The sequence below is a fragment of the Oryzias latipes genome (assembly GCF_053564925.1).
Source record: "Oryzias latipes strain Hd-rR chromosome 1 unlocalized genomic scaffold, Olatipes_Hd-rR_3.1 chr1_Y".
In the NCBI taxonomy this organism is placed as follows: Eukaryota; Metazoa; Chordata; class Actinopteri; order Beloniformes; family Adrianichthyidae; genus Oryzias; species Oryzias latipes.
The window spans coordinates 269,973-291,189 of NW_027616335.1; the positions used below are offsets into that span (position 1 = coordinate 269,973).

Consider the following 21,217-nt stretch of genomic DNA (forward strand, 5'->3'; position numbering starts at 1 on the left):
GCTACTGCTGGGCGAAGGCGGGGTACACCCTGCACAGGTTGCCACTCTGTTGCATTCCTTAAAGTGTCCCCATTCGTAGTCAACCTATGAATGTATTTAAACATGAAACATACTTTTAACTCTCAAAAGCAGTCATTCCTCCTGTACCCAAGTTCTTTGTGCCTTCAGCTGAACCCAACTCAATCACAATCCCTTCTTTTTCTGATTCCCTCAGCAAATATGAATCAACATCGTGTGACTACAACTGTAATTAAGAGTTGTGCCATAATTCGGCAGCTGTGACTGCAGCTTCTCCTGTTTGATGCTACTGTAAATCATAAACCAGTCTCACTCTGTCAGATAAAGGTCAACACAATAAAGGCATAAAAACGTCCTCCCAGGCAATAGAAGACTTAAGCCTCAAAGAACAAACAGGGGAAAACCGCCTGCTCTTTATTCTCCTGTGACAAGGATGTGTTTGAGTCAGTCTTTGCAGTTTACTTATAAAGAGTTATATCACTGCGGCATCAATGAACTTTTACCGCAGTAAGCCACAGAGACGAGGATAAAGGTCTGAATGGATGTGTGCTGTGACACACCCATCATGTCCAAATCAACTTCTAAGACATTGCAACATAAAAATGACACCAAAAAGGATTTATCATCAATGTTAAAGACCCACTCTGGCAATTTTGGTGTTTTTACCATGTTCTTTTAGCATTTTTTTTATGATGGAGAACGTATAAAGAGAAAATTACGCTTAAATTTGTATTTCTGAGTTTTGTAGTATTCAAATCACTGGGAATCAGTAGCAGATGAAAAAAATGCAGTTTGAAAAAATAGCTTATTTGAGACATAGAAAATGCACTTGGCAGGCCACAAGCTCCCTGCTCTGCTCCGTTTCAATGTATCCACTTGCAGACAAATGGATCCATTTACGTCTTTGTTTTTCTCGTCTAAGTTGGAATGTGGGTCAAAACTGTACGGCTAGATAGCTTCAATATTACACGCTCTTTATGGTGCACCGGTAATGTTAGGTTGGAGATGTGAGGGCCTGTAAGCTAGTGGGAAAGAGTGTAAAGAAAGAGCACTCAGTAAAAAAGGAGGGGGGGGTGATCCAGGTCCACAACTCAGAGGTGAACTTTTAATGAACTACTCTCGCTCTGCAGAAATTATGTCCTGGAAAATAACAGTTTTATTTTTTTATTTTTGCTAAAAACGGTGTAATCATCATTAAAAGGTCACTGGGAACACTTTGAAAATAGTTTAAAAAATCATTAAGAGTGGGACTTTAAGTATTTTCGCCTGATGTAATTATACGCCTGATGTAAAATAACTATCAAGTTGTGAGTCTACAGGGCCGTATCATCAGCCTTTAATGTCACTAACTTTTAAAGAACATTATGCTTGAATTAAGGCTTCTCATGTGAGAGTTTGAGACTGCCACAGAGTGGCACCAGGCGCCATGTCTGTCATTCAGAACTGAAGTGAGAAGAGCTCGAGTTTGTGTTTACAAGGAACACTGACGCCTTTGTGCAAAGACTCTGCGGGAAACTTTTGTCTGATGACATGGCAAACAGATGCAATGTGATTCAGAGTGGTGGAACATCTGCAGTTGTGCAGGGTTTTTTTTTCTTGTAAAAGTCTAAATATGAAACTTGGAGGAGTGATTTAATGCTTTGTCTCTTTAAATTGAGACAAAAAAAAAGCAATCAGTCCTGTCTGATGACTAGACACATTAGCTATCAGATTTATACTGGAATTTGTACAAAGAATTTGAAAAGGTTGTGGCCAGTTTAGATGTATAATATTCTCTATAAAACCAAACAAAATTGGAGTTTGTACTTATAAGAGTCAACTCCTCACTCCTATCCAGGCACTTGCACTCACAGGGTCCTGCTTGAGCACCTGTCCTTTTTGACTCATAATTAAAAAGTGCTTGGGTGCCCTCTTTTTTTTTTTTTTTTATGTATTAACATTAGTACATTTATGTTGGAGATACAAGAAAAAAAAACGTGGCAACAAACACCCCCGGTATTCTGTTGAAAACATTTTCTTGTAACAGGGGGGTTCACATCTGCCGCTTATGTCAGAGAGGGTTAGGGACAGCTGAGGACAGCGAGAGAAGCTGCTGCCCCACAGAGAACTGGAGACGACAGCGAAGCAACTTAAATCTGAAAGTTCTGGTCCAACTAGTCACCAAATATGGTTAATATTTTGGAAAGAAAAACGCTCTAGATTAGTCAAGGACTTTTTTTTAGTTTTGCTAGACGTCTGAGGGAAATTGGGAACTAAGTTCAAAATAAAACTCCGGGGGAATTTTCAAAATAAATGAACAGTATTTATGGTGAGTTCATAGCTTCCTCGCTACAGGTCTGACACTATTGACCTGACAATGATAACCAGACACTTCTACTCCCTGAAGACAATTAACAGAAATGAAGACAGCTGTGGATGATTAACAGGAGTGACTGATAGAGGACAGAACATGATCAAAAACACCATTGAAAAACTGAACTACACCCCCAGATCCTCACAGCAACAGTATGATATCATTAAATATTGTTAATCATTTCAGCATTCAGGGGATAAAAGTTGTAGCATGTCTGTGTTTAAAATATTACCATCTGAATTAAATTTGATTCATGTTGATTATGCCTGCAGCGTTTTGTGCCAGCAGAAATAACCTCCAGTGTTTCATTGCTTTGATGTCTTCCAAGTCTATGATAAAGTGAACAAACTCATGTTGACAATAATTTGTTTACATAAAAGAAATGGCAATTATATCACTTTCAAATACGGTAGCCGAGTAGTTATCTATTAGTAGTTTATTTTAAAATTTTACACAATTTCCATGTTGTTTAACCCTTGTGCTATCTTAGATGACCCCACCCTTGCATTGACGTGTTCTCTCTACCATGACAAAGGTGGATAAAAGTGGAAAGATTTCATGTAATCCATGGACACCAGTGAAGATCACAAATCATTGTCATCAAGGTTTAGCGCACTGTCTAGTGGGTCTAGATGACCCAACTCCCAATGTTCAAGTGCCTAGGATAGCACAAGGGTTACAGGACAAAAGAATTTGTTTTTGATCTCCATTTCTGACTTTGAGCCCCTGCCCCTCTAAAACCATGTGTAGGTCCCAGCTCCTACTTATGAGAAATGCCAGGTTTTCTAGGTACCAAACAAAATCTACATTTGTTTTTGACTGTAGTAGTCCAACTTGATCCAGATTATCCCAGTAAGGCCAAAGGTCTTACTTACATTAATAAAAATGATTAAACCGAAAAACTTTGGATGCAATCCTGGTATTGTGCATGGAATTCGGCATCTGGGAATTTCTAAGGAATGACATATTTAAATAAAGAGTCTAAATTTAAATTAAAGTGTATAATTTGCCAAACATTTGGACGACATCTATAAATACAGTCTCTCCTGAGAGGTTGTGCTCAGTTAAATGACTGCTGCAGGACCTCTCAAATCCACTGCAGTTTTAACCGAAAACATAATAAGTAGGGAAATACATAATCTGCTTAACTTGTGATAATATGAGTTGGCAATACTGATAACAGTAGAGTAAAGGGAAATAGCAAATACTGAAAAAGTGCAGGGCAATCCTTGGTAGATCATAGAGGTATAGGTACCAAATTGTGGGGAAACAGTTCTTTCTTTCCTTTTATTCTGAAAAATGTATCTGATTTTTGACCATTTTCAGGGTTAGTCAGATGATGGCAGCATTAAAGCGTAACTCTGTAAAGCCCACTCCATCAAAGAATTGACAGAAAATTCGAATTTTTAAGAATTAAGATGTTTGTCTCTGATGAAATCCATGCAAAAGAAAAAAGAAAAGAAAAACAACTTGCCAATGCTGTATTATTCCTTATTGATATATAAATAGTATCAATTATGATCTGTTGGGTGATTTGGTCACAACAATTTTAGTTCCACACATTTTTAACATGGTGTAACTATAAAGAATAAATTATGATACATTTACCATCCTTTTTTTTTATGGAGCCGGGGGTATTTAAAAAAAAAAAAGAATAACAACGGAGGAGTTTTCTTGTGATAGAATTTGGAAAATTAAGTAAAACGTTTCACACCAAAACTTTTTTTGAGATCCCTCAACTTCACCTATCTCTTTACGGGAACTTCTACTCCATCTGCTCCCCAACTAAAGCTTCAGGTGACGGACACTGCTGTTGGAAAACTCTGCTTCTCTACTTTGAGAAATCAAAACGAATCTGTCCGAAGACTGTAGCAGCAAGCAGAAGCTCAGAATGGAACCCCTAACCACAAAATTCTGGACTCAATTTCATGGACAAATTTGTTGGGAAAAGGTTTGGCTTCTGCCAAACAAGTATAGTAGTGAAAGAGGTTACATTCAAGATCATATGTTTCATCCAACAAATCAGTATATGCAAAGGTTAAAAAAGGAAATTACTATAAATGTTTCTTTTCAATTTGAGGAAACGTTGATACTTTTTTTTGGGCTTGCACGTACACTGAAATAATTTGGGGCACAATAACAAATCTGATAAACACTCAAATTCATCCATATTCTTCTTTACCATGAAAAAACTTCTTATTTGGGTTAATTATTTTTAACAATAAACTTTCGTCTAAATTTTATTTGATAAATCTCCTGATTTTGTTAACCAAGTATTATTTTCATAAAAACTAAATTTAGCAATAAAGCTCCCAATTCTTTTCATTTATTGGCCCAAATTGGATTTTATTTACAATCCATTTCCCCCAGTACCAACAAAAAAGCAATTAAAACATGTAAGTTTGCTCAGCTGTATATAATTTTATTTTTGTGCATGTATCCCCCATGGCTTTTACTTTGAGGAATTGATAAACAGTGTATTATTCTTTGTTATTTACTGTATGTAATCTGTGTTTTGCATTAAAAAAAGTGCTTTTTCAGATTTCAGGGAAGCAGCCATTTTGAAATGAGCCGAAAAAGCCCTTCTACTGCCCCTAGTGGAATGATGATGAACTACAGGGCAGAAAACATGAGATACCAAATAGTGACTTTTTAAGGGAAGTTTTTATCATACTTATGAGAAAGAGGTCTCAGAAATGTCGGTATATGATATGAATGGTTTTATAGGATTAATGCTTTTAACAGTCATTTATTGACATTGATTTTGAGAAGAAATTTTTAGCCTTTGATACTAAGGGGCTTTTTCTTCTCTGCTCTAACGAAACCAATCATTGTTCACATACTTGTAAAAAGCAGCTTCCGACGTCGCTGTGCTCTGGTATGGACACGCTGTACAGCTGCTGCTGGAACACTGGCTCGTTGTCGTTTACGTCCTCCAGCGTCACAGACACTGTGGCTGTAGATGAAAGAGTCGGCTCTCCTCCATCTGCTGCCACCACCAGGAACCACAGCTCCTCCTGTGACTCCCTGTCGAGGGCTGCCGCCGTGGTAACCAAGCCAGACTGCGGGTCAATGCGGATCAGGCCGTCCTGGTTGGTCTTCAGGATGGAGAATCTCACATCTGCGTTGGGCCCTTCGTCTGCATCTCGAGCTGTCATCTGTATGACGGAACTCCCCAGAGGAAGATCTTCTGCAACGCTGATCGTGTATACCTCTTTTTCAAAGACAGGGAGGCAGTCGTTTGCATCCAGCACCTTCAGAAGAAGTACCATCTCACTGCTAAGCGGAGGACTTCCAGAATCTGTTGCTTTCACCCTCAACTCGTACAGGTCCTCCTCCTCCCTGTCGAGCTCAGAGTGAACACACAACGCATAAAGAAAATCATCTGTTTGCTTCAGGGTGAACTTCCCATCCCCTCCTTCAAGCGTGACAGAGATCTTCTCCTCCTCAAGGTCTGGGTCTGACAGCGAAATCCGGGCGACATAGTCTCCAACTGATGCTGCCTCAGATACCAGAGCTTCTCCCGTCTCACTGAGAAACAGCACCGTGATAGTGGGACTGTTATCGTTGATGTTGAGCACCTTGACACCCACAAAGGTGCTGCTGTACTCGGGTTGAGCGCCGTTGTCTCGTGCCCTGATGATCAACTCATGAAAGGGTTGAGTCTCGAAATCAAGCTTCTGGTTGAGATAAACCACCCCCGTGGTTTCATTGATTGAAAAAACGTGATTCAGGTCACTCTGTCGCCTGTTGATCTCATAAGTCACTCTACCGTTGTCTCCCAGGTCGGGGTCAGTGGCGTGGATCTGGCACACAAAGGACCCGACGGGGGCATCTTCATGGATTGAGGTGTGGTATTCAGTCTGGTTGAACACAGGGGGGTTGTCGTTTTCGTCCAGCACACGTATTTTCAACTGCAGCCTTCCCGTTCTGGCTGGAATCCCACCATCAAAGCCCTCAATGGTCAAGGAGAAAACGTCCTGAGTTTCTCTGTCAAGTTTTTTACTGAGGATGAGGTCTAGATTGAGGGGCGGCTTTGATGAGCTCCAGTAATCCAGAAAGAAATAATCTGTCAGGTTACCCTCTATGATCCTGTACCCCTGAGTTCCAAAAAGCCCCTCATCCTGGTCCTCTGCACCTTCAAGATGGAAGCGGCTCCCTGTTGGGCTCAGCTCTGACACCTCCAGCTCCACCTCCCCAGATGGAAACACTGGGGAATGATCATTGATATCTTCCACCTCTATTCTCACTCTGATCACCTCCCCCGTGAGAGTGGCTGCCACAAAGTCGTACTTATCTCTGTTCTCTCTGTCCAGGACCACCGCAGTGGAGATGATGCCCGAGTCCGCGTCGATTTCCAAGTCTCTGAACACATACGAGTCTCTGCTCTCTGAGATGAAAAATCCAGTGCTGCGTCTGCTCAGTCCCGCTCCCAGATCTCCGACAATAGTTCTGGCGGGCAGACCCTCTTTGACAGACAGGGTCAGGTTGTATACCTGTCCGCGCGCCTGTGCGCAAAAGAGAGCCAGCAGGAGCGCGCGAAGAAGCTCCATTCCTCCCTGAGACGCGGTTTTCCAGAGGACAAGGCGAGACTACATCTTCCCTGATCTAATTGAATCCACAATCACGTTTTTAAAAACATTTTTCAAAGCGAACCCAGAAATATTTGAGTGCACAGGACAGCGCGCGCTTTCTCTCCATCCATGTTGGAAACTCCAAACAGCCTGTGGCGCAAATCCTCCGCGGTCTACAGGACTCCTCCGCCTGAGCGCGTGCGCTTAACGCTCCTCCTCGCAGACTGCGACTCCCTCGCTGATCTTCTCCATCTGCAGCCCGGGTGGCTTAACATGGAATTAGGGTGCCAGATAATTTCCTTCACAGCCTCGCGCTGGCAGACAGGTGGCCGCGTGCGCTTGACCTGTGGAAGATCACAACTAGCAGGAAACAGGGGGTACAGTAGATGGAAAATCGAATCTAATAAACTTTTAGACTTTTATGCATGAGGAGCTCTATCTACTGGTAAAAAAGGAGAGTTGCAGTTTTTCAAACTTTGATTCTACATCAAAAGTGTTTACTTTTAATTGTGAGATTTTAGCTCAGGATGACGAATAAGGAAAAGGAAAAAGAAAACAATAGTTGTAATTTTTAATTTTTTTAAACTATACTACTTACTGAAGTAAATCTGAGAAGAACTGATACTGTTTTGGTACATTTTATTTATTTACAATTTAAATTTGTATCCTAATATCACTAATATATATATAATTTTGTTTATTATTTTCTAAAGTATAAACCATAATCTTTTACTGATTCCCCTTCTTTAACAACATTTTGGTATGTTCCGTTTTTTAAACTTAAGTTTGAAAAGTTTACTTTTAGGCTTCAAACTACTGTAATTTCATTTTTATTGAATTCAAACTTTAATTAAACAATGCTGTTGGCACAATAGTGTAGAAAAATCCAGAAGATTAATTTGGTTTTATTTGGTGCAGAGTGAAAAACCCTCCAGTAGAACATCTGATAATACAGTCAGGACCTCAGGATTATGCAATCTTTTTGTTCAACCCATGGAATAAAAGCTGAAAGTCTGCACTTCAATGGCATCCGAGTTGTTTTATTTAAAATTCACTCTTTGTAATGTACAGAAACTAAATTAAAAAAATGTGTCTCTGTCCACATATTTATGGTCATGACTGTAGAGGCATAGAATACTCTTGAACTAAAAAGGACATAAGATTTATGAGAAAATGTGATCTTTATTGAAATGAAGCAAAAATAAACTTCACATTGCCAACGAGGAAAAAGAGCAGAGTGTGTTTCTATGTGTGGACGTTCCTTATGACCTAATGGTGGTTTTACACGCCGATCACAATCTGAAGGGAGTCCGGTCGTGGATAAAAGACCATGGAGCCGTTACTTCAGCAGCAAACAGCGGCAGCTCAAAATTTGACAGATGAACAAGACTGCAAAAAGTTCTTAGAAAGCAACCGATTTAATGAAACTACTAGTAGTTGACAAGCAGTCTGTGTGATGAGGAAGCAAGAAGAAAAGATAATTTTGGGCGTATCTACAGCTAAAGTACGTAAAAAAACAAAAACATCATCCCTGTTCCATAAAGAAAAACACTGAAGTCTTTAATATCTTTTTCTCTTGAGGATTTCTGGCTTCCAGTTGACTGGATGGCTTTCTTCCGTCTGTAAGAAAGAAGAGAAGGAAGAGCAGCTTAATTTTTTCTGCATCATGGAGGTGAGCTCGTACTTTTTGGGCCCGCTTGTACTCACAGCCGTCTCGTCCTCTTTGTACACTTTGATGGTCTTGTCGGCCTCTGCGGTGATCAGCCGGCTCTCCGAGTGGTCGAACACACAGGCGAAGATTCCCGACTCGCTGTCCAGAGATCCGGGCTGCACGGCCGCGTGGATCCTCTGGAAGTTGTATCCCGTCCTCCAATCCCACATGTGGATGGTTCCGTTGTCAGCTTCAGGATTAAAAAGAAAAAGACAAAAAAATGCTCAATGGGGGTTCTTTTGTGCCCAAAAGTTCACTTAAAACCAAATAAGTTGAGACATGGTGTCCAAAGTTGGCCAAACACAAGTAACGTAATAGCAGCTCAGATTTATGTTTGTGCATTTTTACATTTAAAAAAATCTCTAGTCCCATGAACCTTAGCGGGAGCAAGACAACAAACTGCAAAAGTTCCGGTACATTGACCAAAAGATTCATTTAAAAACAAAAAAACAAAAAAAAGGTAAATATTTATTTCCTGAAATGTGTCATTTGGCCCTTGAGGGTCACTATTTTGTAAAGCAATAAGCTCACGGCGGCTTCTTCACCTCCAGACACCAACACTCCATCAGAGTTCACAGCCAGCGTGTTGATGATGGCGTTGTGACCGGACAGGTTCTGGATGAAGTTTCCGTCGGGGAACATCCACTGTTTGATGTTATCAGCCGATCCAGAGGCAAACGTGTATCTGTGGCCGAGCACGTGGGAGAAGGGACAGTTAGAAACGTGAGGGCATGTTGTCGGGGGCCGGCGTGCCTTTGTTGCACACTCACTGTCTGGGATGCATCACCAGCGTCCGGACGGACTTCTTGTGGTTGGTCAGAGTTGCTCTGGTTTTTCCTGCGATCAGATCCCACAGCCTGATGGTGGAATCGTGGCTCCCTTAAAAACACAAGAAAAACAAACCAAAAGTTTAAGAAGCAGGAAATGAGCCACCTCTTTACTGGAACAACGTAAAATTGTGAATGCTTTTGTTTGGAACAACGCATTTACCGGTGATGACTTGAGGTTCTGCTGCCTGACATCTCACCGTGGCGACAGTGTTGGTGTGACCCGTTAGGGTGTGCACATTTGCTTTGGTCCTGATGTCCCACACCTTCAAACACAGGCAGAGAAATCCAGTCAGTTCAGTTCCTTAACCCAGCAGCCATGTCGTCAGAAACCACCAACACTACAAAGTCCAGTCATGAGTGTCCTGTAAGGCGCTGAGAACGTCGAAAGGTAAAAAGAGGCTTTTGCTAAAAAACAAACATCAGGACTTTGAAACTTGGAAACTTATTTTTGTCATTTGTGTTTGAATGCAGGGTTTTTTCAAGTTAAATTTAAGACCCTTTTAAGACCATGCATATGAAAAAATTATGACCAATTTCTCAATGGAAGAAGAAAAAATGAAATCTTGAATTTCTGAACACTTTACTTCATTCATTACTGTTTGCTGCAGTGAAACCAAACCAAACCAACCAAACCCTTGTCTTTTGGTTAAATGAAACAAAACCGATACCAAACAGAGTTGGAGGTTGGTCAGAGTAAGATGAAGAGAGTGGAAATATGACCATAGACAAATACTGAGGCTCATTCTGCAACTGGAGATATTCAAATTATATCCAATTTGTTGAAAACAAAGGTAAAAATATTTTCAGGTAAGTGCAAGTTATGTCTTAAATGAAGAGCTTTCCACTGCCCTAGTGTCAATGAGCAACCTGTCTATATACTATCTGGGTTGTATGTATATTTTTTTATTTTCACCTGGTGAAATTATTGAGATGGTCCAAAAAAAAATAAAGAAAAACAGATTTCCCTTGAGTAAAATCTAAGTTTTTCTTTTGAGGGCATGTTGTTTGTGGTAGCTTTATTCCCTTAAGAATTTGTATTTGAGTGGAAAAAAGTCACGAGTAGTGAATTACCTCTTAAATTGAGGAATGAGTGAACTGATTTATCTAACTATTTCATCCATTAAACAGAGTAATCAATTACTCTTTAAAAGTAATTTACCTAACATTGATTGGTGCTTACTTGTTTGCCCACATAATTCATTTTTGAATTAATGTTTTAATTGATTTTTAAAAAATAATTTTTAAAAATGTAGACATGGGCTTTGTGAAAAAAGAATTTAAATTGATTATTGTACTAAAGAACCTGATAAATGCAGGAAATGCAGCTCCTTTCTCCTTATCTTCGTCTCTACTGATTTTAGCTTGTACAACGTCATCCTCACTTGCAGTCTTCCCCACGGGAAATCTGTCAATCCTAACGTTATTTAGGTAAAAGTAGTCTGAGCACAATTTACAGAAAAAAAGAGAAAAAAGTTTTGAAACCAGAAATTCTACAACTGAGGTCACGTGACATTATTTAGAAAATATTTGCTTTTGGTTTCTGGATGAATGGCTTCATGCAAACAAACAAAGATGTGCTGTTTTTGTTTCTAAGTAACCTTTATGTTCTATTTACCAAATTGATAGTTTTTTTTTTAGAAATTTGTGATTATTTCATGAAAACGTTTTCTGACACTAAATCTGTTTAGTAAGTCTGTATTACAAAAGAGTCTAATCAAACCGTTATTGATTATATTCACACAGAAAAACCTCCATTGTGAAGTGAATGACTATCTGAACTAAATACCACACTTTCTGATCCGCTCTCATCTAAAAAAGATTCTATAATTTCTTATCTGTGTCAGTAAATGTCCAGTTTTTTCTTTCTCTACTCTCCCATACAGCCTTCGAGTAGCAGGGCAGATTTTTCACTATAATATTTGAATAAACTAAGACAATTAAAGTGCTTTAAATTGATGCCAGATGAATCTGCAGCTTCAGAATGAAACAAAAAAGTTGCATTTTCGATAAATGCACAGCAAATATCATTCTTTAAAAATATTGGCATTAAAAAAAAGAAATTTCCTTTCCAGGGACTAATTGTAGAATTCCTAATTCTAACAATTATAGTCTGACTTCCTTGTTTTTGCCACGATTTCAGACCCTCATGGTGTATTTTGGATAAACGAGGAATGTTTTTCTTTTTTGGATCAGTGTCCTTAAATTGAACTTTTGTTTACAGGGGCGTTTACATTTGTTCATACACAAAAGAACTCAAAAGTGTTTTGCTTTCTCCAAAAACCCCAACTATGGTTCCTATGATAAAACAAAAACAATTTTTTTCTGCAGCTCTAGACATTTGAGCAGGATTATTTTTAATACATCTGTATTTATTTATTTAAAGATCTGAGCTTTGTCACTTCTTGTCTGTCATGTAGGATTTTTCTTACATGTGTGACATATATAAAGAGTAATGAGTGGATTCCGATCTTACCCTCGCTGTGGCATCTCTGCTGCACGTCATCAAGACATCAATAGTTGGATGAAGGTCCAAATCATACACAGCACTGAGGTGGCCATGATAGTGCCGGATTACCTAAAACACAAAATACTCATGTCACTAAAACACCAAAACTCTGACGTATGAAGAAAAAGAAAGAAATGACTGAACTTTTTGTCTTTGTTTATATTCAAACAGCCCTAAAATGTTTTTTTTTAGAGATATTGTGAAGAGAAGCTTGTACCTTGTTGTACTCTAGATCCCAGCATTTGACTTGCTTATCCTCTCCGCAGGAGAAAAGGTACGGACTGCGGCTGCTCACCGCCACTCCACGCACTGTACTGATGTGTCCAGTCAGAGACAGTTTCAGCTTCCCACTGGCCAGGTCCCAGATCTGAAGGAAAAAGCAAGTCTCATGATATCCTTTCCCTGTAACAAAACACTCCTGGTTCTTTTTTTTTTTGCTGTTCCACCTCAACAAATGCAAAAAGGAGAAGAAAAAAAGCTTTGTAGTGTAAAAACAGTATAAAAACAATCAGAACAACGAATGTATAAATAAAATAAAAAATAGAGAAGAGATAACCTTTATTGTTCTATCTGCAGATCCTGTCACAAACCACTGATTTCCAGGCTCCACAGCGATGGACCTGACCCAGCCCAGGTGGCCGCTGATGACCTGTCAGGTGACAAAAACCTTTTTAGTAATCACGTGAGATGTTGCTTCCCCTCCGTCACCGGATTTGACACAACTGAAAAGGAGTTCAAGGATAATTTGCAGTTACTCTAAAGAGTTTCCAGGGAGGATGCCACTGCGGTTTGGGCATGACCGGCGTTCTCCTCAAGAGGTTGGAATTTCTGGTGCCGCCTCCTTCCAAGAGCAGCTGCAACGAACAGATTGTTGCGTTAGAATTTTGTCAACCAAGACTGGGTGAGAAAAAAAAGCGCTTAAGAAGCTTGTGATGTACCAGAGCGGTGGACTGAGCGTGAGCTCTTTCTGCTCCACGACGGATCTCTGCAACTGTGGCTGCAGTGCGGCTGGACTCTTGTCTAAAACAGCCATCAGAAGACAAAAAATAGATATATCAATGAATCCCGAAAAGTTGATTCAGTACTATTTGTATTGATTGACTGAACAGGATTACCTTGCTTGTGATGGTGGTAAAGCCAGAGCCAAGGAGTGGATTCCTGACTCACTGGGGTTTCTGTGCACTTTTGTGTCAGCTGTCAGGGCGACTCCTGTTGGGTTAAAGACATAGATAATAAAAAGCTGGCTAAAAAAATGAATAAAGTTCCTTTAAGCTTGGCTAAAAGGAAAGTATTTACCAGGTCCAGAGGGATAAGCGTGCGTTCCCGTGATCAGATATTCAGGATCATCTGCTGAAGTTGTCGGAAACCAAAGACAAACAAGAAAAAAAAGTCAGATTTTTACAATTTAAAACCAAAAACACTGAACGGTGATGCTTCCCACTCACCCGGCTGCATGTAAGCTTCGTTGTCGTGGAGACCGTCTGGATACTGTGACATCCTGTCCTTTCCTTCTTTTAGCACTGGCATGTGTAACACAGGACTGTAGTCTGCCTTTAGCTTCACGGCCAACTTCAACTTGTGGCTTAAAACGAAAAAAAAAAGAGGAGCTTCAACGCAAACCCACCCGTGTGCCCACGTGAAGTGGAAACATATAGACAAACCATCTCCAAGTGCCAAAGATGTTTATAATCAAAACATGAAAAAATATATTTTCTCCCAATGCATGCCTAAAAGGTTAAAGTAACCCTTTTGATGTGAACTATTGCATAATAAACTAATAAACATATTATGAACGCACGATTAGCATGACCGTGAGTTTTAACTAAAGTGATGATACACATTTTAAATACAGAAGTCATAAATGTAAAAGCTCAGTATACCTTTCATCATCTAAAGCGACGGCTTTAGCATGGTCAGCCACGAACATGTCATGAGTCCTTTTCAAGGATCTGAAGACCAAAGTGTGGACTGAGTGTTTCTGGACTTCCTGTAATAATTAGAAGGAAAAAAAAGTTTACTTGAAAGACGAGTCCATGTGATTTATCAGGGGGGATACACTACAACGTGTGAAGATTCAGAACGTTAACATCCAGTAGTTAGACGGGTCCAGTGCTGTGTGAGTCTAAAGCGTGGACCAAAGAAAATCAAATAACTCAAATAAAGTCTCACCTCAGTCATTGTGGCGATAATAAAGATTGATATCACACTGCAGTTAAGTAGTTTTCGGTGAATATAATCCACGAACACCGTAGGTGTAGCAAAGCGACAAAAACAGTCCACCGCCGCGACAAACGAGTCTGCATGACCCGGAAGTACAACAGCCTGAAAGGCTAAAAGATTTATTTTATGAGCGCCCTCTGGCGGTACGTCTCATCCCAGCGTCTCACAGTGGCGGAGATTATGTTTTTCTATTATCAAGCCCCCATTTTTCGCAATTTCTCCGGGACGTTTTGAAATACATATACATATTTTAGGGGGTTTCAGCATTTTTTTTAATTATTCAGTAAAAAGGCAAATTTAAACAGTTCTGTGCCGTTTACACATTTGGTGCAGAAATAAATTAAGGGTTCATATAAAAAAATAATAATAAAAAATAAAACATTTTGTTTTTGATGTGAAAAAGAACTAGTGTCTGGGAATTACTTATTCCCCTTTGCTAATGACCATTCTTCCAGCCTCTCATACATGTAGGCTGGACACTACTGAGTCTGCTCTATTTAGAAGTTCACAATTGTTGATTTTATCCACAAGTTGGTTTGATTTGTTTTAGTTTATTAATCTTTTGCTGTTAAATTTCCCTTTTAAACCAATTTTATTATTTATTAAATATTGTTTTAATAAAAAGGTTTCACAAAAAAAGCAATGAACTCATTTATTAAGAGATGAAATAATTTACAGTAAATATTTCAAAGGAAAATTTGATTTGGATAAATTCCTGCAACAACCAAAGCAGCCTGAAAATAGTACAATCATCTAATCTTATATAATTGGATTCCAGTTATTTCTTGGTTGTCAATGTATTATTAGTGCTCTGAAGATACATTTTCAGGTTTTTCTTCAGTTCTTGCTGTCCTTATCTATGCTTGTAATTTCATTTTCTACCTCCTGCCTTTGATTTCAGTGGTTCACAGCACAGTTGATTTTCATCAAAGACCTGAAAATTGTGTTTTCTGTGTTTTTAACATGTTCTTCAGCCATTTTTCTCATGATGGAGGACATTTATAAAGAAAATTTAGCTGCAAATTGCATTTCGGAGTATTTCTTTATTCAAATGTAAATCAGGAGCAGATAAAAAAATACTGTTTGAAAAAGGTTGCATTTGATATGCAGAAAATACCCTAGGTGGGTCAGAAGCTTCCTGCTCTGTGCTTTGGGGAAGGGGGGCAGGATTGCTCCACACCAACAGTCCTGCCCACAACTCAGAGGTGATTTTCTAATGACTTACTGTTGCACTGCAGAAACTATGTCTTAGAAAACGACACGTTTTTCAATTTGTGCCAAAAAGTGGCACAATTAAAAAGCACAGGGAACGCTTTTCTAATAGATCAAAAGACGATCAGAGTGGAACTTTAAGCGTTCTGTGTTCATAGGGCCTCTTGATTTGACTCTTTTTGGTGTCAAACTGAATATTCGTTGGCATAACTCTTCCACTGACTGGCCCCTGTTTTCCCTGCAGCTTGATCTCAAAAATTTAAAAAAGGGTAAGCCTGAATTTAGCCTTAAGGACTTAAAGAACTGATGACTTTTCAAAGAATAAAAAAAAACAAGACTTGGTAAGGAAAATACATGTATTTAGTGGTCAAAACAACATTGAAGAAACCGAAAATTCTTTTTGGCAAAAATCTCCACAATGGTCAACAACACAGTGACACCGTGATAGTTGGTGGCTGAATACTTGATCTGAGGAGGCCTAAGTGCAGAACACTTAACGGTTTCACAGTCCTCCAAACGTTTTCACGCCAGCTTGCTGTTCTCCTCCTGACATGATGCGGTTGAGGGGAATGATCTTCATGGTCGTCTCCTTCAGCGAGTACCAGCGGTCGTGCCACGTCAGCCAAGTGATGCCATTGTCATAGCCGTGTTCACCCGCATCTTTTTCCGTGTATCTTCCACCTGGATGACAGAAACGCAGATTCCAAATTTTAATGTTTTTAACCTATTTATACATTTAAACATGGAAGTAACCACTTTTAGAGTCATTGTACCCTGGTAGTATTTTCCAGTCAAATGAGCGGCGTGACATCTGTTCATCCACCACCCGGAGCCGTCCTGCTGGGCACAGTTGCCATCATATTTGTCGTTGTCCTTGTCGAAGGTGCTAAACTGCATGCCATTGTGTGACGTGTAGAACTTGTCGCTGGGGTCTTCTCCTAGGTCAACACCATCGAAAGCATCTCCTGCGTCGCCACCAAAGTAGTAGCCATACATCAAGCGGTAATTGTCTTCTGCTGAGCCTACCCTAAACATGGCGTAGTCAGCGTGCCTGGAGTAAGAGACAGCAAGAAGTGAGACGTTTGAACCAGCTTAGATCTCGTTATTTACATTTTCCAGCCACATCAATGAGAGGTCATGTTTGTTTTATCATGTCCCTCTCTGCTCCTGTTACACAATCTGTCATAGTGCGTGGGTGTTCGTTTGTACTTTTTGTTGCCCTCCCAGTCAACAAGTTCTATCCTGAGGACAACCGGGATGGTGGTGCTGATAGTTAGTTGATGGATCTTTTCATTTCCGAGCCAAAACTCGGTGGTGTCATCCGGAGACAGATAGCCAAAGCCCTCCTTGTACTGGACCCAGTCTCTCCTGAAGTCCACACTGCCGTCACGTCTCTGCGGACAAAAAGGAAAATGGACTGGGATAAAAAAACTGTTTTGAGTGTGGGAAAAACAATAGCAGGATTAAAATGGGTACCTACTCTTTGGAGTACCGTAAAACCCCGCCCAACACTGTCAATCTCACAATAAACCAAGAACTGCTCCTTAGCTTTGGCTGGCTTCACATAGTAGAGGCCGCTGGTGGTGGCACCTTTATTTGCAACATCCTGGCAATCTGAGAACAACAAACAAACAATCATAAATGAAAAAAAATATGCATTCGTGGGACGTGACCATTTGTGTCTATGCCTAAAAGAATACCCCAAATTTGAAGTAATGGAAGATTATTTCTAAGACAAAACAAAAAAGCTTCGATGTAGCTTATTGATTTTGGCAGAAAACTAAACCCTGAACAAGGACACAAAGTGCTCACAACAGGCCCGATTGAGAAACTCCTTATGAAATAGGAACGGCCAGAGGGTCACGGGGAGTGTTTACCTGCTCCTGTGATAGGCTGGATTTCAACGGAGTCTTTGCAGGGCTCGCTGCATCTCTGCTGAAGCTGCATGGACAGCTGCTTCAGGTCTGCCATGCTTCTCTCATTGGAGGAGATCACATTCTGGAGTTCACTGGTGAGACAGGGACACCCAAGACGACTCTGAGTCATCATTTCCTTATGCTAAAAAAGATTATTGATGAAAAATGTTTGGGTTGCAAATCCGTCTGTGGGATGTTTGGTGGCGATTGGGAGAAAAAGTAGTTGAAACATCAATAGAAAAATAGAAAGTGGTGCAATTTTTGAACGTTCTGTGAGGAAGTAAAAAAGACAAGCGTTTCCTCCTCTTTAGCTTTGACTACATGATATCCCATAACAGGATGATGGAAGCCTTTTTCTTAGGAAAACAATTCAACTCTCTACAACATAAGCAGCTCATGTTAGCATAACTGTAGATATGATCCTCAAAAACACCAAAAATAAAAAAAACTTAAAACAAAATAGAATGATACTGAAGTGCTGAGACTACTAAAAGTGTCTATGAGATCAGAACTGACGCCTAAAATCCTGCAGTTAGACGTAAACCTCTGTTTTACTCACAATATTTGCTGTTCTTGTGCAATAATTGTCTTGTCAAATCGAAGAACGTCTTCCAGCATACTTGACGACCTTTTATAGAGAGGCTCTGAAATGAAAACAACCACGTATGCATTTATTTTAAGCTCGACATGTAACATTTGAAAGAATTTATGAAACCAACCAATGAAGAGAGAAACAACATTTTTCTATCTTTTTTGGAAAAAAAACCACATGGTGTTCACCTGGCTGGGAGCTCTTCTGGGCTGAAGCAGCTGAATCTCGCATGTATGTAATTTTTTCTTCTGCTCCTTCAGTCAAGTTAGCTATCATGTCCAGGTCTTTTTGCATTTCCGCCAAAATATCACTCACTTCTGGTAAATACTTGAAGAAGTAATCAGCAACTCCACATGTTGTGGGACAGTATTTTCCCTAGAATCAAAAAAGGCAAGTTGATTAAAAAGGAAAAAAAGATGTATTTTGATGAACACATGACACAAGTTTGGTACTCACAAAGCCATCATTTGTGGTGCATGTTCCCAGATTATCTCCTCTTACTTGCTATAAAACAGGACAGATTAGGTGAGTTGATTTTTTTTTTCTCACAACAAAAAAATTGCAATCATTGAACTCACTGCAGATGCCAGGGAGAAGAGTAATAGAAATCCTCCCAAAGTGGCAAGAAGTTTTGACTGCATGTTGTTCTGGCTTCCTGTGTTTTTGGAGAGTGAAGGGGTGCCTGGACTGGGGGAATATATATCTGTACGTGGCCACGGGTCAGACTTTGGTAAAGGTTCATGGGTAAACATTCCACTCACTTTGTTGTCACAGATCTGTGACTCAGAGTGTAACAGGGGTTGCTTCAAAGTTGTGACGTTCTCAAAGTTTACCAACTAGAACACAGCTCCAACCTTCCGGCACAAGCTATATTTGTGCAAATCTGACTGCAGGTGAGGATGACTCAGCATCTTCTGGAACATGGCTCGTCTGCAGTCGGGAAATCGAAAAAGAATCACAACATGACTCATCACATCAAGGCAAATCATTTGTTTTCACTTGCTTGAGTCCATCTGTCATTACACGAGGAAGCATTCTGCAGGGTCTACATGCACACAGTATGTGCTGCAAAAAGTATGAAAACAAGATCAAATTCATAAAACTGGAACGTTTTGTTAAAGTTTTATGCTTCATATTGTTTCATGCCATTTCATTTAAATTTTGGTGTCTTAAATGAATGTCAATCAAAAGCATTTTTTGGGTTATTTATACTTTATCAATACATATGCAGATTGTTTAGCAATTCTACAAGTATTCATGCTATATAAGAACAAAGAGGAAGCTTTAAAAATAATTAAATTAGTCTATCCCAGGAATCATTACACAACACATGTCAGGTATCAAAATGGAGTTCCTATTGATTGTCTTCAGAAAAAGTTATTGTATTAATCGAGACTTGATAATAATATGAAAATTACTGCTCAATTTTTGCAACAGAAACTCATTTCTAAAGCACCTCGAAGGAATTGTGGTCCTGCTTGTAATAAGGAAAACAGCAGAGACACCTTAAAACTGATCTTCATGCATGGCTAGTTTGCTACGCTCACACTGACCTTGGCGACGTGCGTTCGTTCAAGCGACCACTTCCTATAAAAAGTCTATGTGAATGCACGCTTGAAGCTATCACGTTCATGCATAGCTTTGCATGTTTTTAAATCCGATTTTGGGCTCTATGTACAAACGCTCTGCCTTTGAACGCGCATTGAAAGCTAAACCAGTTGAACTTTGAACCAATCAGAGACTCGGATTTGGTAGTGAATTATGGGTAGTGTCCTTTTTAACCCACGGAAGTGCCAACCATTTGAAAATTAATTATGAAGGAGGAGAAATTAATAACTGTGGTTTGTGCCCGGCTGGAATTCTATAACAGCAAGTCTATCATATATCAGAATAGTTATGTGAAAGAAAAAGCTTGGAGCAAGATTCACCAGATTTGCACTGCTTTGACATTTTGCTGCAAGCCTCTTTCAGCTATGAGTACTACTTGCACAAGTATCGGGTAGCAACAGTCAAGTGTGAACACTGTATGCTAAAATCGCGTTCAAGAACCCGTGCTTAGCATGTTCTTTAGCACATTTTGCATTACTTGGCAAATACTATCACAACAAGTTGTAATACATCCCGATAACCTTTCCCTCTGTGACCTGCTTGACCTTGGGGTTTTTGAACATGACTTGGAAGCAAATTTGACAGACACAGGTAACTTTTTGGGTGGAGGTAACTATTAAAACAGAAAACAGTATTGGCCGTGTGGTAAATTATCGTTGTTTTCTCTCATTAAAACAAGATGCCACGACTGTCATGATATTTGAACAAAGAGCAGTTCATCAAGTCACACCATAAATGAATGTTTATAAAACACAACAGTTCATTGTGGCTGAAAGCTAATCACTTGATTCCCACAGCTCTGCAGTCTTATAATCCTGTCATACTATTTTTGTAAAAACATGTTGACTAAAAGAGAATTTGATTATTTATGAGTTTTTCCTCCAAACTTATTCGTTGAAGCTCATATCATTTTATCACCTCAAACCAAACAGTGAAGATACAGGAGGGAAAGTAAAGATTATTACTGGTTTATCCGAAGGCTCCGTGTTGACATTAGATGATAATTCTTACCTCATCAGACCTGGTTTATGACATAAATATGGCGGGGAAAGGATGAACACTTCACTGACCTGAGAATGAACTGCCACGCCCATGGACCTAAACAGAGCTGAACTTCTGCTGAACTGGCCTCCTTGTGTTGTAACAGCAGATGGAAAGTGTCTCCTTCTTTCTCTAACCGCCATGAAGGATGCAATCAATCCATTCAGCTGATAAATGTTAACACGCTGTGCTCACAATTCCCAGACAGATGACACTTCATCAATGGTGACAGGGTAAAAACGAAAGCAGAATCCTTCAGATTAGCAGCTACAGAGCCATCAAATGATCACCTAATGAGCAAGAACTCCATGGAGTTTGGAGTTTAACAAGGGAAAACAAAAAAGATTGTGTTTTGGGGCTGTAAGTGTGAACGGTCCACAAGTCGTCTGAACAGGACAAACCTTCTTAGGGTCCCCCCCTCCTTAGACGCAGCTTTGTGGCTGGAGCCGTTAGGCCCCCATGTAAATCTTGCAGACCCTGCAGGGGCAAAGGTTTGTTCTAATGCCACGTTAGGGTTCAGCATGCGGCCACAGACGCTAAGTAGATTCAGCTGAAAGGATTGGTGCAAAAAAGACAAAAAAAGCAGCGTATCTGACACTTTGTCCACAATTCTTCCATAAATGACTTTTCATAAAT

The 21,217-nt window shown here is 39.8% G+C and overlaps 3 protein-coding genes across 5 annotated transcripts in view; all 3 read right to left on the minus strand.

Annotated features, from left to right (window-relative positions):
- LOC101158996 (protocadherin-23) overlaps window positions 1-7,055 on the minus strand; it is a 37,304-nt gene extending 30,249 nt beyond the window's left edge. For both annotated transcript variants that reach the window (XM_078943718.1, XM_004066020.5), the window contains exon 1: window positions 5,215-7,055. In XM_078943718.1, coding sequence (XP_078799844.1) covers window positions 5,215-6,924 — 1,710 coding nt within the window. In that variant the 5' untranslated portion in view covers window positions 6,925-7,055. The remainder of the gene's footprint in view (window positions 1-5,214) is intronic.
- Window positions 7,056-8,107: 1,052 nt separating this feature from the next.
- Window positions 8,108-14,375, minus strand: LOC101163300 (pleiotropic regulator 1). Of its 2 annotated transcripts, none has more exons than XM_011477057.4 (15): window positions 14,162-14,375; window positions 13,873-13,979; window positions 13,438-13,574; window positions 13,289-13,342; window positions 13,108-13,201; window positions 12,931-13,012; window positions 12,748-12,846; window positions 12,549-12,641; window positions 12,210-12,359; window positions 11,960-12,061; window positions 9,647-9,749; window positions 9,427-9,535; window positions 9,202-9,341; window positions 8,653-8,846; window positions 8,108-8,565 (listed from the first exon to the last, which is right to left on the minus strand). In XM_011477057.4, exons 1-15 carry the CDS (start codon window positions 14,168-14,170, stop codon window positions 8,506-8,508), a joined length of 1,533 nt encoding a protein of 510 aa, XP_011475359.1. In that variant the 5' UTR covers window positions 14,171-14,375; the 3' UTR covers window positions 8,108-8,505. The 2 variants fall into 2 exon arrangements, with proteins under 2 accessions (XP_011475359.1, XP_004066007.1); XM_004065959.5 differs by having other exon boundaries at window positions 13,289-13,339; window positions 14,162-14,318.
- Window positions 14,376-15,235: 860 nt separating this feature from the next.
- LOC101163055 (fibrinogen gamma chain) lies at window positions 15,236-18,671 on the minus strand. The gene is made up of 9 exons (XM_004065958.5): window positions 18,511-18,671; window positions 18,389-18,436; window positions 18,121-18,307; window positions 17,900-17,984; window positions 17,302-17,432; window positions 16,905-17,038; window positions 16,634-16,818; window positions 16,198-16,475; window positions 15,236-16,105 (listed from the first exon to the last, which is right to left on the minus strand). Exons 1-9 carry the CDS (start codon window positions 18,571-18,573, stop codon window positions 15,927-15,929), a joined length of 1,290 nt encoding a protein of 429 aa, XP_004066006.1. The 5' UTR covers window positions 18,574-18,671; the 3' UTR covers window positions 15,236-15,926.
- Between the last annotated feature and the right edge of the window lie 2,546 nt (window positions 18,672-21,217).

What these genes read in the sequence shown, in the direction of transcription:
- LOC101163300 (XM_011477057.4), bottom strand. An exon ending in CTGCAGATAGAACAATAAAG is followed by an intron (nt 12,360 to 12,548) that starts GTTATCTCTTCT and finishes TTTTTCCTTCAG; the next exon opens with ATCTGGGACCTGGCCAGTGG. An exon ending in CTGGTGATGCATCCCAGACA is followed by an intron (nt 9,342 to 9,426) that starts GTGAGTGTGCAA and finishes GCTCGGCCACAG; the next exon opens with ATACACGTTTGCCTCTGGAT.
- LOC101163055 (XM_004065958.5), bottom strand. Translation starts at nt 18,573, where the DNA reads ATGCAGTCAAAACTTCTTGCCACTTTGGGAGGATTTCTATTACTCTTC. An exon ending in CCAGAAGAGCTCCCAGCCAG is followed by an intron (nt 17,985 to 18,120) that starts GTGAACACCATG and finishes TTTTCATTTCAG; the next exon opens with AGCCTCTCTATAAAAGGTCG. An exon ending in GTTTTACGGTACTCCAAAGA is followed by an intron (nt 16,819 to 16,904) that starts GTAGGTACCCAT and finishes TTTTGTCCGCAG; the next exon opens with AGACGTGACGGCAGTGTGGA.